The 16,976-nt window shown below is 36.7% G+C and overlaps 2 protein-coding genes and 1 pseudogene across 2 annotated transcripts in view; 1 reads left to right on the top strand and 2 right to left on the bottom strand.

The window, feature by feature from the left end:
* The window catches only part of LOC141428346 (uncharacterized), a 24,606-nt gene extending 9,866 nt beyond the window's left edge, over positions 1 to 14,740 (bottom strand). The window contains exon 1 of the mRNA XM_074088306.1: positions 14,592 to 14,740. The gene's annotated coding sequence lies outside the window, so the exon portion shown is untranslated. The remainder of the gene's footprint in view (positions 1 to 14,591) is intronic.
* LOC141427846 (uncharacterized) lies at positions 2,074 to 5,669 on the bottom strand (annotated as a pseudogene).
* Positions 5,962 to 8,815, top strand: LOC141427847 (large ribosomal subunit protein eL36-like). The gene is made up of 4 exons (XM_074087433.1): positions 5,962 to 6,053; positions 6,210 to 6,333; positions 7,447 to 7,539; positions 8,659 to 8,815. The coding sequence occupies exons 2-4, from the start codon at positions 6,211 to 6,213 to the stop codon at positions 8,788 to 8,790; spliced, it is 348 nt and encodes a 115-aa protein (XP_073943534.1). The 5' UTR covers positions 5,962 to 6,053; position 6,210; the 3' UTR covers positions 8,791 to 8,815.
* Positions 14,741 to 16,976: the final 2,236 nt, after the last annotated feature.

The raw sequence follows: 16,976 nt of genomic DNA on the forward strand, positions 1-16,976 counted from the left end.
ACTCCATCACAGCTGATCACACAGACTCGTTCGTGGCATGATATTGTTTACAACGTATTTCCAACGTTTTTGCTACCCTTGGAGTGGCAAGCGTCCGGGGCCCGGCACATCCTTGTTTGGCAGGCGATCCTCCCGGCACGCTGTCAAAAACCTAGAGTGGCAAGCGACCGGCTCCCGGTCGATGGCGGGTGTCGTATTTCACTAACATATAAACTGGGACCTATATCTCGCTTGCTTATTCTTGCAGAATGCGTTCATAAATAGACAAGGATGGCATTTATTAACGGCCGCGACAACACTACGGCAGAAATTTCGTTCTTATTGTTTACTCAAGTTTCACTGTGTGGCCGCTGCCGTGCGCTGGTATTTTTGGAATTCGAGTCAGAGGAAGAAGATGATTTCTCCGATAACGATGATAATTGAGAAAAAATACTTAAAAAAGTTCAATTTTTTATAATTATTTTCTTATAAATACAGTATTCTACTTAAAAAACATACACTTTTTTATTTGCATGCTATTCCTGAGCTTTTCAATAAATTAAGTTCAATGATTTAAAAAAAAATAAGAAAAAAAATTTTTTAATTGTCAGATTAGGCGAATCCCCCAGATAATCGTCAGATTATGAGACAGCACGTCTAGGGCATGAAGATGAACCATATATCTTAATCTGACGCGCTTGAGGATTTCAAAATGGCGAATTTTTTATGCACATTCTAATAATGGCTACGGATTTGCGTCACATCCAAATCGTCAGATTTTATTATAAGAGCCTTTTTTTAGGATCTCTTAACATCCCCTTAGAATCTGACGTGCCCAATTAAATTTTTTTTTTTATCATTTTCAACCCTTACGTACGACCACCCCCATCATGGAAACAATCAGATTAACATACGTACATTTTTAAAAATACGTAGGACATGGTGATATCAATATCTGACGCGCTCGAGTATGTCCATGCAACAGTTTTTTTTTTACGTTTTTGAAAATCTATAACAATTCCCCCCACCGATGAAAAGGTATATATTATATGACATTTTTTTCTTCTTATGATCTAAGCTTCGCAACCCAATAGGTCTCTATGACGCTCGAGTAAATCCCGATTTAGCATCGTGGGCTTCCCTACTACAAGGAAAACTATAATAGTTTATGAGTAAATAGCAGCCTAATGTATAATATATACCTAAACTTGGAAGATTCCGTATAAAATACGAAATCTGTAGCAAACTCCTTGGAGTTTTATACTTTTTTGTTGTATTTTTTTGTAAAGTTCTTTTTTTGTATATTTTTCTGTTACTTGTCATTATTGCGTCGTGTTGTGTGGTTATGTTATCAAGTATATTTCAATTTCATCATATTATTCCTTCGTTTGCTTTTAGTTATTTATTACAGTCCACTCATACGTTTCAAAATCCTTAGAAAAATATTACTTAATATTTTCGTAATGGCTACGGAACCCTATTTTTTTAAGACTAAAATCGTCTGGTATTTATAATTTGGACAGTCTTGTGTACAGGTCTTATAGTTACCACACCCTGGCAACACCGGCAAGCAATAGGTACGTACCATACCAGCCACAAACGTAATAAGGACGTCTAGCGCGATATCCAATCTAAATTGTTGGCAATATACACGTCCACATACCTATTCCGTGTCAGGAAACTTATTGCTGAATAATTTGTAGCTATAAATTTTACTGGACGTCTAACATTACTTGGTATTTCACGTCATTACGTCTCTGTCTTACCCTACTCAGCTAAGAGTGCAAAAAAAGGATGCATGTAGCGACTAAAGCGACTTATCTTATTTTGTAATTTAGCAAATGTATGGGGTATCAATATAATATCGTAAGTTTCCTAGACTACAATGTACTAGATAGGTAATTAAGGCTAGATAGGATTGAACTGGGTTGAACACTATTAATTCTAGGTTTATTTATTAAAGAACTAAGTAGAGACGCGTGTGCCACTCAGCTGACTGATGATTTTTCAAAGCAAACAGTTAATGTTAAAAAGAAACATCATTGAAATATTGAGGTATAGCTTTATAGAATAGTAATGAAAAAAAAGACATCAAATTTAAAAATGTAAGCTTAAGGCCTAACAAGGTCTTTATTAGCTTAAGTAGTTTAGCGTGCACCACCGCTGATAGAAGGTAATATGAATAAACCCACTGAATAAACCCGCTTTTTATATTTAAACAATTTATTTGTCACATTCTCACATTCAACGTCAACTTTCGTCAAATACAATCTTTTTACCTTGGAATGGTTGAATGCCAGATTTCTTTTTCTTGGCCTCCCATGAAGGATGCAGTTTTTCAACTTTAGGTGCAAGATCATCATTTCTTCCACTAAACGAAGCATTTTTGCCTTTGAATTTACTATCATTCCTATTACCTTTATACTGTGAGTCATCACCTCTCAATTGATCATTTCTACCTTCAAATTGCCTATCATCTCTGCCTCTAAATTGCGAATTATTTCTATCATTAAATTTGGAATTTCTATTATTACTGTAATTGCCATCACCTCCATAAGATTTGTTTCTAAATGCTTGTGAATCATTTTGTCTATTATAGTTACCTTCTCTAAACTCTTGCCTTGGTTTGATTTTAGGGACATGACCAAACATGGCAGCTCTTCTTAGTTTTCTGTTACCTTGTTTATGTATTTCTTTTACTTCATCTGGCTGCCGTGGCTCTGCAACAGACATGTAATTCTCACCAGTTGCTGTTATAAAGAAAGGATCAACAACCTTTGTTTCTGAAACATGTGTTTCACTTGAACCTTTCTTGAAATTTCTTGAAATTAATTTCTCGTTTAATTTCTTATTCTTGTTTGCATCTCTTGGTTTTGTAGGTTTTTTGATGGCAGGTTTGTTATTATTTCTGGCCTGTGCAACAGCAATATTTGTATTTGTTGATAGTTTGTTGTTGGTATTTATTTCAGGTTTAACATCCTCTTTAACAATCCTCTCATCCCCTTCCTCATCATCATTCTCTTGATGTGGTATAAATTTGTCCGAACTCTTATCCCCATCTTCATCACTTACTTCTTCAGAAAAATCTTTTTCGTCATCCGTTTCTTCATCAAATTCCATTTGTTCCTCAACTTCTTTGTCACTATCATTATTTTGCTCTTCTATTTCGGATCCTGATTTTTCCTCATTATTTATGTCTTCATCATCAGAATGTGCTCTTTCTTCTTCAGAATCACCTTCGGCTTCAAAGTTCACATCATCATCATCACCAGATGCTTCATCCTCTTCTAGTGTTTTGCCATCAAATTTTTTTTTCAGTTTTCAGGGTTTCAACTTCCCACTCACCTTCAGCATTTACTACCTTCTGTTTTTTATCTGGAAAATCAAATACAAAATCAGTGTAAATTCATTATTGACAATAATTTTTTAAAAGTATTCCCTAATAAAAAAAAAATATGCTCAGCTATTGTGTTGGTTCAAATGAGAGCTCACTTTGATTTTTTTTTATTTAATATGATGGGGAGCAAGCAAGCAGGTGGGTCACCTGATGGAAAGCAATCACCGCCTCCCATGGACACCCATAACATAACACAAGTCAGAAATATCAATTAACATCTAACAATGGCTATCCATAGGACGTTTTGGTTTATATTTTAATAAAAAAGTTACCTCTCTTCATTTTCTGCTTCTCCAAAGCCTCTTTCTTCATCTTCCGCCTTTCCAGTCTCGACATAAGCAAGTCACTGATAGATATGTTAGAAAATGTTTTCCTTATATAGTTGTACTTTTCTTGCAAGCTCTTATGAAGCAGTAGTCTGGCACAGGCTTTATCTTGATCCACTATTGGCCTGTTTAAATAATCGTGAAGGTTGCCAGTATGTGTAACAGCAAACTTTGCTAAAACTTTTGGTTTTATTTTCTGAAAGTTTTGTTTCTTTTTTAATTTAAATTAAATTAAACTTTATTCAGAAGTATTTATTACATCTATATAATGCGGTATGACAAGCAAAACTCACTAAAATTTCTGTTACTGCTCTTCAAAAAGTTGTATCTTGTTAGTAATTTCCTACTGAGATAAGAGCTTTGTTGTAAGTAGGTATTTTGTACTTAGTGACTTTTGCTTGTCACCCGATGATACAGTGTTAGTAATTCCATATCTATGTTAGTTTATCGCACCTACTTAAATCTAAATTGCGCTACAGCCTTTACTTGACCAATCCAGTACACCAGAATGGGGCAGTCGTACCTATCAGCTATGACACTCGGGATGCTTTTAGTACTTTTCCTAAGTCTGCCCAGCAACGAGACAATCTTCTTACGCATGAGCGCTTGAAAACCGATTGTGCGAGCCTCTGCAAACATCAGCAACCCGAATGCATTATTATATTGAACACGCAGGGTGTTGTAGGCCTTCTTAGTGTACTTAACCCACAGGCTGCTCGAGTAGACTGGCAGTATGATTTGAATGCTTTGAAAATTTTTACTTCGGTGGAACATCAAGCAAACCTGTGAGCAATCATGTTAGCCCTTACAGCCAACGCTCTGTGCTCACGTTCAATATTATCTAGGTCAACCCTAAGGTCACATCCTGCAACACTGGTATACTGGTAATTTAGTTATGGCTGAGTAAACAAGTCAGCAAAGGAGGTGAAGTGAAAACTTACCTTTATAATTAGCACTTCATTGACTGCAGATTCAGCTTTTCGTTTTAACTTCAATTTTAACTTTTCTGGAGCTTTTTTTTCCGTAAACATCTTGGCTTTTCTTGTGAGCTTGTGTATAATCTGTATTTTAGCTTGGTTGAAATTTTTCTTCAGTTGAATAACCTACAATTATAATTAAACACAAACTATGTAAGTTAAAGTACACTTGTACATGTTCTCAACATTTGTCAATTGTATCTGCTTCTTTATTTTTGTTCATTGAAGAGTTTACATATTTACTTCATTTTATTTCTGTCATTCCTATAAAGTCACCGGGTGACACTCTTTCCCGGCCCGGATAACACCAACATGGAAATACTGGCCCTGTTTTTAGTGTACTCGCCCATAGAAACTGACAGGAGCTGCTATGGGTGTGTACACGAAAAACAGGGTCGGTATTTACATCCCGGTATTTTCCGGGCCGGGAAAGAGTGTCACCCAAGTCACCTGTATTAATACCTGCCACAATGGAGCATGCAAAAATATCTGATATTATATTTTACCGGCCCTAGAAATTGTTGTATCAGATTTTTATGAACGCTTTGCTGTATCAAATATTGATTCTGGTGATTGTACCACCAAAATGTACATTATAGCATGATATGTTCAGAACAGTAAGCAATTTTGTAAATGTTTACTGATACATTCGTGATAGTATTTTTTTCTAAATCGTACATACTACAAGAACGACAACAGTAATTGGACACTTACCTCATTATTAAAAGCTTGTTTTACTGCCCCAACCTCCATTTTCGCTCACGAAATGTGAAAAAAATAATAATCACAGGTTATGTTATGATAAAAGTACGACGTTGACTAACAATTGCGAGCCATAAACCGTGCCGCAAGTTGTATTAACTTTAAAAATATAAATATAGTTCAATATCTTTTCATTCAAATCAATCAAAACTTATGGAATTTTATATAATTAAATTCCACACAGCCCAAATTACGAAGAACCACATTTTTTTGACGGATGTTTTGACAGCAAGCACAAGCAAAGAGTGTCAAGTGATACTGTCTGTTCAAGAACAAGCTTATTGTGCTATAACATTTTACTAAACTTCACACATTCGGCAGTTATCGCGATATCTCAAATATGCCTAAATTTTCGTTCAGAAACAATTGGAGTAAAAAAAAAATTACAAAAAATAAATTATTACAAACTCAAAAATACAACAAAATTTACTAGTAAGGAATGGTCAGCAAAATTTTCAAAAATGTATGAAAACTAAACCCGTAAAATTTAAAATTAAGTTATTATACATTCTGTTAACACTCAGCCCAAAACAATATCTATGATCTATGTTACCTATGTGCATGATTTCTGAACGAATCGCAATTCTTTCGTCGGATCTGTCAATCCGTAATGTACGTAAATATTCCTTGTGAAATTAAATTTACTTTTATTCGTTAAATCCTAAAAGATTTGTAGTGTTTCACACTAAAACTAGGATATTAATTTGTGTGGTGATATACATTGCTTTATATTTCGGTGCTTACAGTTCACATATTCTGGTTTTTCAGCATGGCTCCCCGGTTTGAAATCGCGGTTGGTCTGCGAAAAGGCCACAAAACGACAAAAATCTCCGCTGGCAGGAAAGGAATCACAGACAAAGCCATCAAAATCCGACCTGCCAGACTAAAGGGGGTAAGATAAATGCTCAATTTGATATCTCAGGTTATGTTTGTGTTTTAATTCAATTATTGATCTCGAAGTTAATATTTCAAGTTTTGCTTTTTCTAATTGCATTTTTGTTTTAATAATCGATCTTTAGTCCGGCTAATGTTTCAATGTAAATTTACTGTCTCATTCAGTGTTGGCAAACAATTTTTGGTAAGTAGTTTGAATGCTCAAAAAAATCTCTTTGAGAAGTTAACTGACAATAATACGCACCTAATGTAAGAACTTGTCAACAACAAAATTCTTCCAAATTCTTATCTTTCTTTTTAACTGTATGTATGGGCTGATCAACTTTTTCTCGTACCTCTTTGCCATGGCTATGTCCCCTTGACAACTCCTTAAAACCTTGGTTTTCTTTGCTATGCAACAACATCTAGGTATAGACTATAGATGGGCCGAGTACTTGTTTCCTACTCGGTACTTGGTGTATTTGGCAGTTTTTTTTATACTCATACTCGGCCGAATAACTTGGGTCCATTGACTAGAATACTCTTAAAATTATTATTTAAGAGGAATCATATGTATTATAAAACAGGCTGATTTAAAAATATTATGAAGAGTATTTATTAATTAAAAACACAAAAGTGAGAATTATCAATTGTAAATATTTAAGCAATGAATGTGCGGACCGAATGCGATTTTCTTTAAAAACAACAACTGAATAATTTACGGGGAGAATCCGGGGATTCCCGCGACTTTCGCTCGCGGTGGCTGGTAGTCCAAACCTGTTTTCGCGTCCCAAAACTGAAATGAGTAACTCGGCCGAGTACTTCGTTTGAGTTGAGAAACTTTGAACCGAGTACTCGGTAAAAGTTGTACACGGCGCATCTCTAGTATAGACTGCATGTTTCTTACATCAAAACGGGGCACAATCTTTGTTCACAGTGCGGATTTGTGAACCTTTCACATTAATTTGTTGACGTCCGTGAAAGCCAGTCTAGTGCCGTAAGGTACATGGACGTCAATGTTTCTATGGGCAAAATTTATATATTGATAGAAAACAACAATATTGGGGGTCATTCAACTTTTCTAAGTTGTCAAGGTTTATTTGTTTATATAGTAATGTCATTTTGTTTACAGCTCCAAACCAAGCACTCAAAGTTTGTGCGCGATTTGGTTCGTGAAGTTGTTGGACATGCACAGTATGAGAAGAGAGCTATGGAGTTGCTTAAGGTAATTATAACTTGTTTGAGTTAACTATCTATAATTATGGTCTGGTAGTGGGAGATAATAGATTCTAGAATTTATTTTCACTGTATTCTCTTCGGAACTCCCAAAAAATTTGCTATCATTTCATTCTTATTTCATCTCATTCTGTAATATGGTATTTGAGAACTCCTGATTTTGCCATATCTTAATATTATTATGAAAATTCAGATAAACAGATAGTGTTTAGCGAAAAGAAAATTTAAATCGGTTGAAAATTGGATTTATAGTGATTTTTTGAAAAATCTATATACCTGGCTCTTTCTCAAACGCTTTTCTCTATGCAGCAAGAATGGCGGTACTGACATGTAACGTCACATGCCAGTATGTCTTTCTCTGTCTAATCTTGAATTTCAAACCTTTATAACTTTGTTATTTGTAAAGGTAGCTTAAAAATTGTTTTTCTATTCAATAACAGGCATTGTGTAGTTTTAATTTATAAAACATATAGAAAATAGTCAAATACCGTATTGTGACTCTTTCATTTTTTCATGTTGTTCAAAGACTTATGGGCTGTTTCACCACCCATTGTTTAATTTAGTTTACGGATAAATGTGATGCCGTCCTCCGTCTATTTGAACAAAACATACAGAGACAGCATCACATTTTTATCCATCAGATAAATTTATTAATGGATGGTGAAACAGGGGCTTAGCCTCTTGTCATGTCATGTCATGGTCAGTCATAGTCTTTATAAACAAAAAAAATAAAGAATGAATGAACAAGTACAGAATGAGATGAAATAAGAATTAACCCAAAATGAAATGAAGGAGACTACATACATATTATGATAAAAAAATGTTTTGGTCATGGATGTTCAGATGATGAAACACAAATAATCATGCAATTATCAAAATGATTACTGTTTTCTTTTAATGGAAGGGTTTTTTTTCTGAATTCCGCATTGAATATCTGTGTGTCTGTGAAACTGTGATTTGAGAAACAGTGGGTAGGTATATTTTAGGAAATATCTGCCAAATTTTTAAGTCTAATTTCAATTATTTTGGCTATGCATTGTCTGTCTGTAACTATTTTATAGGTCCCTATAGATCAGTAGTATCAAATACAACATAATACCATTTACAGGTGTCAAAGGACAAGCGCGCGCTGAAGTTCCTGAAGCGTCGTCTGGGCACCCACATCCGCGCCAAGAGGAAGCGTGAAGAGCTCAGCAACGTGCTCACTCAGATGAGGAAGGCCGCTCACGCTCACCACTAGGCGACAATATAGTTATTAAAAAGTATGCTGTGTTTTATTTGTGCGCCCTAGCTGTGGTCGATCCAGAAAGGTCGTTTGGGAGGTCTAGCCTTGACGCGGACTGTTCTATCTAGCATATTTGAAGGTTTTTATTAGGAGTACAGTATTTTTTTTAGTATTAGGTAATTCTGGGTTCTTCTAACTCAGAATTACAAGCACTACAGATTTTCACAAAAAAAAAGTTACCAATTTTTTATAAAAAAATTGTGTGCACCATTTTGTGACGAAACAACGCGTATAAACTACAGTGAAAAAAAACCACAAAACTGACAAAAAAATAGGGACACTTTCCAAATCAATAGTGCAAATGATTCTGAGTAAAAAGAACCCAAATTAGCCCAAAGTTATCTAATTAAAAAAAAAGTAAAGGTTGCACTTAAAATTAAAAACCTGATTCATCATTATGAAGTTCAAGTTCGCTTAAGGATTTGTCTCTGATGCTTTTGGGAAGGCCCTTGGCCTCTCCGGATCCGCCGCTGCACAGTAAAAAAGTAATAGAAATACAGAAGTTTCTCGTACAAAACGTCTAGGCATAAGAAGCTTGCATACCGCATTCACTGCACCGACGGAACTTCACCCTGCGCCGGTGTCAATTATTCATACATTGAACGTAGTGCGTCAGTTCAGTGGCACCTGTGGAAATCGGGTGACAGTGAATGCGGGTGATACTCTTTCCCGGCCCGGGTAACACCGACATGGAAATACCAGCCCTGTTTTTTGTGTACACGCCCATAGAAACAGACAGGAGCTTCTATGGGCGTGTACACGAAAAACGGTCGGTATTTCCATCCTCCTTCCTTCAAAAGGCGAGTGTATCGCCTATTGCAAGGCGGGCAACGCACCCGCAGCCTAATGTTTTTGCCATTTTGGCTTCGGAACCCTAAAAACTGCTCTATGATATGATGTTAAATTCAAAATGATAGTTGCCATGATGATACTTTTACTATTCTGTGATGATATCAGTGGTGATGATACTTTAATTCCTTTTTACAATACCTAAAGAGCTGAAATTCGGCACAGAGACGAATTTGAATTGAACCTGAAATTTCGAAGATCTGATGGTGCCTGATGAGTTGCTAAAATGTTGGTGTAGTAACAACTATTTCATATTTTGACAAGCGCTTTCTAATGGTCCAAAAATCATTTTTTTTTACATCATCGATTGTCATTGAGTTAAGTTATCCTTATATCGGAAAAAATCTCTAAAAAAATTACTTGTGGCGCCATCTCTTGCTGAGTAGGTGAATTATATTAGTTCAATAGTAACTTCTCCAAAACAGATGGCGCGGTTCTTCAAAACAAACAAAACAGATTTATGGTGGCACGACACAAATCTGAAAGACGACTGCAAATGCATACAACTGAATCTGCAGACTGCCCGCCCATACATATTGCCTTGCTGGCAACAAATGAGACTCCCTTCCCCCAATCTTAAAAGTTGATGATAGTATTAAGCATATTTTCAGGCTTGTGCAGAACTTCTTCCCAAAATCAGAATAGAATAGAATCTTTATGCCCAACGTTAGTCCACTGCTGGCTTCATCGCTCAGATACTATTTTTGATCACGATCAGAGTTACTATTACTAACATTATCTACTCTTGTTTTCATAAAGAGTTAGCTTAGTGACGTAAATGCGTTACAGTAATAGGGGGTCTGGTATAAAGGTTATCGATTCGAGTCAAGCACCTTCTATCTATGTCATTATAATTACTCAGTTATTGTAACTTTGACAATGTTTCTAAGCGATCTTTTTTGTTGCTTTTTTATGTTAGGTATTACAAGGTATTAGCATGTGTTAGGTACGGTATTAGAGAGGCCTTTTGCCAAGCTGTACCTAATACAAAGAAGTGCGTTTTATTACTTTAAAACTTATGGATATAGTATAGGCTAAATTCTATAGGTACTACCACGTCGGTAGTTAAAGAAACGTGTGACCTGACTGTTGGTAAAACTAAAGCGATTTGCCAGTACTTCGCCGACCCTTTAAAAACGTGAAGCTATCCTAGTGCCATCCACGAAGACGAGTGATTTTGTCAAAATTAGCCATTAATGACATTGTAATAAGAACCACGGCACTCGTCATCGTGATAATGACTCTACCTATAACATAGGTACATATATATCTTTCTTGAAGAACTAGGTAAGTATTACAGTAACAATTTCTAAAGTTTGTTTAATGCTAACATAATTAAGACTTATTTAACATAAATCTACTTTAACAAAGTTTCTAGTGAGTGGGTATTTTCTCTACAATTTGAAAAAAAAATTAGGTCTTTTCAAAAGTACGCCCACATCGCCACATCATAATAATATTATTGTTTTCGATGTTTTATAAATTTATTTACGCGAAAACAAAGCGCAGACGCGGTCAGTCATTCACAAACAATTTACATCATATTGGTCGATTGACCCCTTGCGGCCAAGTTTTCTGATATCGTTTGATTACTCGGAGGGTCAGGATGTAATGATTTGTTTGAATAGATCATTGGGGACGGAAAATCACGTATTTATGTCGTAGATGTGAGTTATGAAACATCTAAACTAATATAAATAAATGCTAAAGTACTTATATCAAACTTTCAAGGAAAACTATAACGGCTAAGTTTGCTTGAGAATTATTACTAGACTTATTTTCTTCCTTTTAGTTTTAAGGCAGTCTGCGGTTTTTTTTAATTTATTGTTTAAGTATTATTTTATTTTATTTTTTGATATTTCTGTGAAAATAGTGGATTAAAAGTATTATAACCCATATATATTTAGAATGGGCTAATTATTAGCTTTTATTTGATTCCCATGTTTGTTACAATACATTTTTTTTCCTTCGCCATTTTTTTTTCGCAGACGCCATATTGAAATATTATATAGCCTATGTCACTCCGACAGTTATGACGAATCCGATGATACCTCATATGTTACAATCCGTCCAGCCATTTAGGTTGCAGCGAGGGCCAAAGAAATGGACATCCATACCCACATACACATATATACATACGCTCGAAAAACATAACCCTCCTTCGGGCAGTCGGGTAAAAACATTCCTCGCAGTCACTAGAAATCCTCGCACATGTTCGAGATGATTGTTTTATTTACTATTTCTGATGTAAATTATCATTTATCCGCTACCTATCTTTGCTATCTTTATCTCTTATCATTATCGTCTGCTAATCCTCACAAAAACTGTGTGTAAGCAAATATTGACAGTTTGTTTGTGTGCTTCGCTACCGAGAAATGTAATACGTTCATAATCGGTAATAAGACACCTGAGGACAGTCAGTTAAGTATAATGACGGCAAGCTTGCAGCAAGAAACCAATGGTGCTCATTTCTCAACAATATCTTAACACACTAACTTTAAGAACCTTGGTTTTAACAAGTAACTAGATGCAATCCACAGCTTCCTCTGGAAAGAATACCTACATTTAAATAACTAAATACTTTAAATTATGTTTCGGGGTAAAGTGTCGTCAAAATCCAGATTATAAACTATCTGTACTAAATCCTTACTAATATTATAAATGCGGAATGATTGTTTGCTTTAACGACTAAAGTCCGATCCGATCATGATGAAATTTGATATGGAAATTTGAGACCTTGAGGACATTAGATAGTTTTCATTTGGTAAAATTTTATTATTCCCGTGGCAACGCGATAACAGAATTCTTCAGAAACGAAGTCGCGGCCGACAGCTATTTGGTATGGAGATAGTTTAAGACCTAGAAATATCAAATTCTTCGCAGAAGTCGGGGGCAATAGCTAGTTTCATAAATACCTAAAGAATAACATCCATTCTCACAAACTTTCGCATTTGCAGTTATAGTAAGATAAGATATAATCTTGTCAACTAAAACATATTTCACTTTAGAAGGAACTTTAGCTAATAATGTCTGACTTCAGAGACACAATTATGGCTAAAGAAATTTTAACAAAGCAAAAAAACATTAATAATTAGTACATTACTGCAGAGGCCATGAAGTAAGGGATTGATGGACGAGTTCGGGGTAGACGGCCGAGTCGTAGACGAGGCCGGATAAAACGAGTCCAGCAATCCCTGTTCTGGCCGAGGTTTGTATAGTGCTTTTCTCAAACAATGTGAGGAAATATTTCATCCATCCATCCATCCATCCGTCCGTCCGTCCATCCGTCCGTCCGTCCATCCGTCCGTCCGTCCGTCCGTCCCATCCATCCGTCCATCCGTCCATCCATTCATCCGTCCATCCTTCCATCCGTCCATCCCGCCATCCATCCGTCCATCCATCCATCCGTCCGTCCATCCATCCGTCCGTCCATTCATGCGTCCGTCCATCCATCCGTCCGTCCATCCATCCGTCCGTCCATCCATCCGTCCGTCCATCCGTCCATCCATCCATCCGTCCGTCCATCCATCCGTCCGTCCATCCATCCGTCCGTCCATCCATCCGTCCGTCCATCGTCCGTCCGTCCATCCATCCGTCCGTCCATCCATCCGTCCGTCCATCCATCCGTCCGTCCATCCATCCATCCGTCCGTCCATCCATCCGTCCGTCCATCCATCCGTCCACCCATCCATCCGTTCATCCATCCATCCGTCCATCCATCCATCCATCCGTCCGACCGTCCGTCCATCCATCTATCCGTCCGTCCGTCCGTCCATCCGTTCGTCCGTCCATCCATCCATACGTCCATCCATCCATCCGTCCGTCCGTCCATCCGTCCGTCCATCCGTCCGTCCGCCCGCCCGTCCGTCCGTCCCTCCGTCCGTCCGTCCGTCCGTCTGTCCGTCCATCCATCCATCCATCCATCCATCCGTCCGGTCCGTCCGGTCCGTCCATCCTTCCATCCATCCATCCATACCATCCATCCATCCATCCATCATCCATCCATCCATCCATCATCATATATCACATCACATCGCATTGCAGTATCGCAAGATGCTTACAGAGTAGTGGTGGTTGGCTGTTCGTAATTTTTCTTTTGTCAGTTTAATGTTAGTAAGCAAAATTTAAAAGTCTAGAGCAGCGGACAATAATGGATTTTCATACATACTTCATGGACTTAGGCCAAGAAGTAATGTAGGGAGGTGGTAGGACCATAAATGAGAAACTTCATGTCTCCATTTCGTGACATTAACGCATACATTTTCCGAGCATGTTTGAAAATATAATTAATTAACTAAAATTCAGACTGTTAACTTCCTAACAAAATAATAATTGCCAGCAATGTACAGCAAAGTAAATTGACAAGTGTAAATGACAGCCGACAGATACTTTGATTATTTATTACTTGCCAATTTACTTTGCTATACATTGCTGGCAATTATAATTTTGTTAGAAAGTTAACAGTCTGAATTTTAGTTTATTAAGGGGCTGTTTCACCATCCATTGATTAGTGTTAACTGGCGGTTAGGTGTGATGCCGTCTCTATTTGTTTTGTTCGAATGGACAGAGACGGCATCACATTTTTAACCGTCGGTTAACGCTAATCAATGGATGGTGAAACAGCCCCTAAATAAATTAATGTCATGGTTAAGTATCCATAAATCCGTTACTTTAACCTCCCTTAAAAAAACCTGGCTGCCGTTTACACACTGTATAGTATAAAGCGTAAAAAAACAGTTGCGACAAACTTTCTCACAAACAATTTCAGCGGAACAGTAGGTAATTAAATATGGTTAGCGTGCATTATCTACAACCTACTTAGATAACAAATAAGAAAATATCTCGAGCAGAATTCCGTTACTTTGCGCGGGATTAACTCTCATTCTAATTCCAAATTAAAAACTTACCGATTCCAATGTCAAACACTAAATAAAAACACTGGCCGCACAGAAACGAAGATTTAATACTTTTTAATACAAGAAACTTTTTTTTCATATAAATGGCGCGTAATTTCGTGCTGGCTGAACGGAGCCGCTTCGACAGAACGCGTGGTAATACTGACGAACCGTCGGCGTGCACGCATTCGTTAAACCTGTATTCTGACATAACTATAATATACATAACCAATGTAAGGCATGGCTGTGAGTAAAGGCACAGGTAAAGGGTTAGTCCCTGGCGATAATGAGTAAAAATACTCTTAAGACTATTATTTTTGTCATTCTATATGGGTTTTTTTCTTTCGAAGATAGGTAAAAAACATTGATTCCTCTTTCTTGTGAAAAAACTTTTAGGTGCAAAATAATCAACAACAGGTAGCATTGGGTGACTGAAGTAGCACTGACAAATGCGATAGGAAAGGATTATTCACGTATATCTGTATGCGTTTAGCACTGAATTTATTAAGTACATAACGCTGTGCTGGCGATGGCGACAGACGATAAATAGACACTATGTAAGGTAACGGCGCCTTTTACCGTGGTACTTAAGGAAGTTTTCAAATGAGTCCCAAAAATTAAGGGTATCAAAGCTCCTTAACAAACGAGAATATTTCGTTTGCCATACAGTAGAATAAAAAAAAAAATGTTTAGTAAGTTAGAAGGGGAGGTGATTTATGAGTAAAACGAATCATGGTTTAAAAAATATTAATGTGTCTGTGGTATTGTGATTGGCAGATTATGATTGTGTTGTTTATTATTAACTAGCTTTTGCCCGCGACTTCGTCCGCGTGGAATAGTAACTTTGGGACGATTTTAATTTATTTAGGATACCTATTCTCCATCGATTTATCTTGGATAATGACGACCTTCATATAAACTTTCATCCCCTATTTCACCCCACACAGGAAGAATTTTATTAAACGCGCGAACAAATATCTATTTATCTCTTATCACGTACCCAAATGCCAAGTTTCATAAAGAACCATCGATTTATCTTCGACAATGACGATCTCCCATATATAAAAACTTTCATCCCCTATTTCACCCCCTCACAGGAATAATTTTAAAAAACGCGCGAACAAATATCTATTTATCTCTTATCACGTGCCCAAATGCCAAGTTTCATAAAGAACCATCGATTTATCTTCGACAATGACGATCTTCCATATAAAATTTCATCCCCTATTTCACCCCTCCCAGGCAGAATTTTAAAAAACGCGCGAACAAATGTCTATTTATCTCTTAATCACGTGCCGAAATGGCAAGTTTAATAAAGATTTATCGATTTATCTTCGATAATGACGTGACGACCTCCCATATAAACTTTCATCCCCTATTTCATCCCTCACAGGTGGAATTTTCAAAAAAGCTCAAACAAATACCGACTTATTTCTTATTAAGTGCTTAAATGGCAAGTTTCATGGTTTTATCTTCGACAGTGACGAACTTCCACCATATAAACTTTCAACCTCTTAAAGCCTCTTTTTCGCGATAAAAGATAGCCTATGTTCTTTCCCAAGGTCTATTCTATCTCTGTACCTAATTTCATTAAAATCGGTTCAGCGGTTTTGGCGTGAAAGCGTAACAGACAGACAGACAGACAGAGTTACTTTCGCATTTATAATATTAGTATGGAAGTATGGATGTTATTCAATGATAATAAATTACTTAATATTAAAGCATTACAATTTCATTTCTGAAATAAATATAAAACACACTCGACATGTTTCGACCTAATTCGTAGCCCTTCATCTTAAAAGCAACGCTCGGCGGCTGCTGCGACACGCGCACTCGAGCTGCCGCCGAGTCGCGTTGCTCCTAAAGGACTACGAAATAGCCCAAAACACGTCGAGCTAAATTCGATTTAAGACGTGAGTTATCCGGTACAATATCATTTAATATGAGTGAGTCTCACGGTAGTTTCATATTAAAAACAAGAGACCAAGTCTGAATTCATTAACTACGCCAGTCTGCATTTAATTCATGTAAACAGATGAAACAAGGGCCATTAAATTGGACACGCTCATTTGCATTTGCTAACAGTACGGTCGCGTATTAAGAAGTGCGAAATAATTTATGAAAAACTGCAACTGATTCTGTTGTTCGGAAAAATGTTCCGAGCTAGAGTTTTTTTTATAACTTCGGTCAGGCAAATAAGTGCTCTATCAATTTTTAATTTCTTCAGATGAATATGTCACTGTGTGGTAGATGCGTATACCACATAATTTGGCTGATAGTACAATAAGAACTTGATTTATTTTTAACCATTCAAAAAAGGAGGAGACACTCAATTCGACTCTACGTTGTTTTTTTATGGATTTGACTGAGAGGGATCAGTTTGAGTATATTTTGAAG

The sequence above is a fragment of the Choristoneura fumiferana genome, chromosome 5 (assembly GCF_025370935.1).
Source record: "Choristoneura fumiferana chromosome 5, NRCan_CFum_1, whole genome shotgun sequence".
Classification (NCBI taxonomy): domain Eukaryota; kingdom Metazoa; phylum Arthropoda; class Insecta; order Lepidoptera; family Tortricidae; genus Choristoneura; species Choristoneura fumiferana.

Excerpts from the sequence above, each read along its gene's own strand:
- LOC141427847 (XM_074087433.1), top strand. The coding sequence starts at position 6,211 with ATGGCTCCCCGGTTTGAAATCGCGGTTGGTCTGCGAAAAGGCCACAAA. Across the intron at positions 6,334-7,446 it reads GACCTGCCAGACTAAAGGGG|CTCCAAACCAAGCACTCAAA; the intron begins GTAAGATAAATG and ends TTTTGTTTACAG. Across the intron at positions 7,540-8,658 it reads GAGCTATGGAGTTGCTTAAG|GTGTCAAAGGACAAGCGCGC; the intron begins GTAATTATAACT and ends TACCATTTACAG.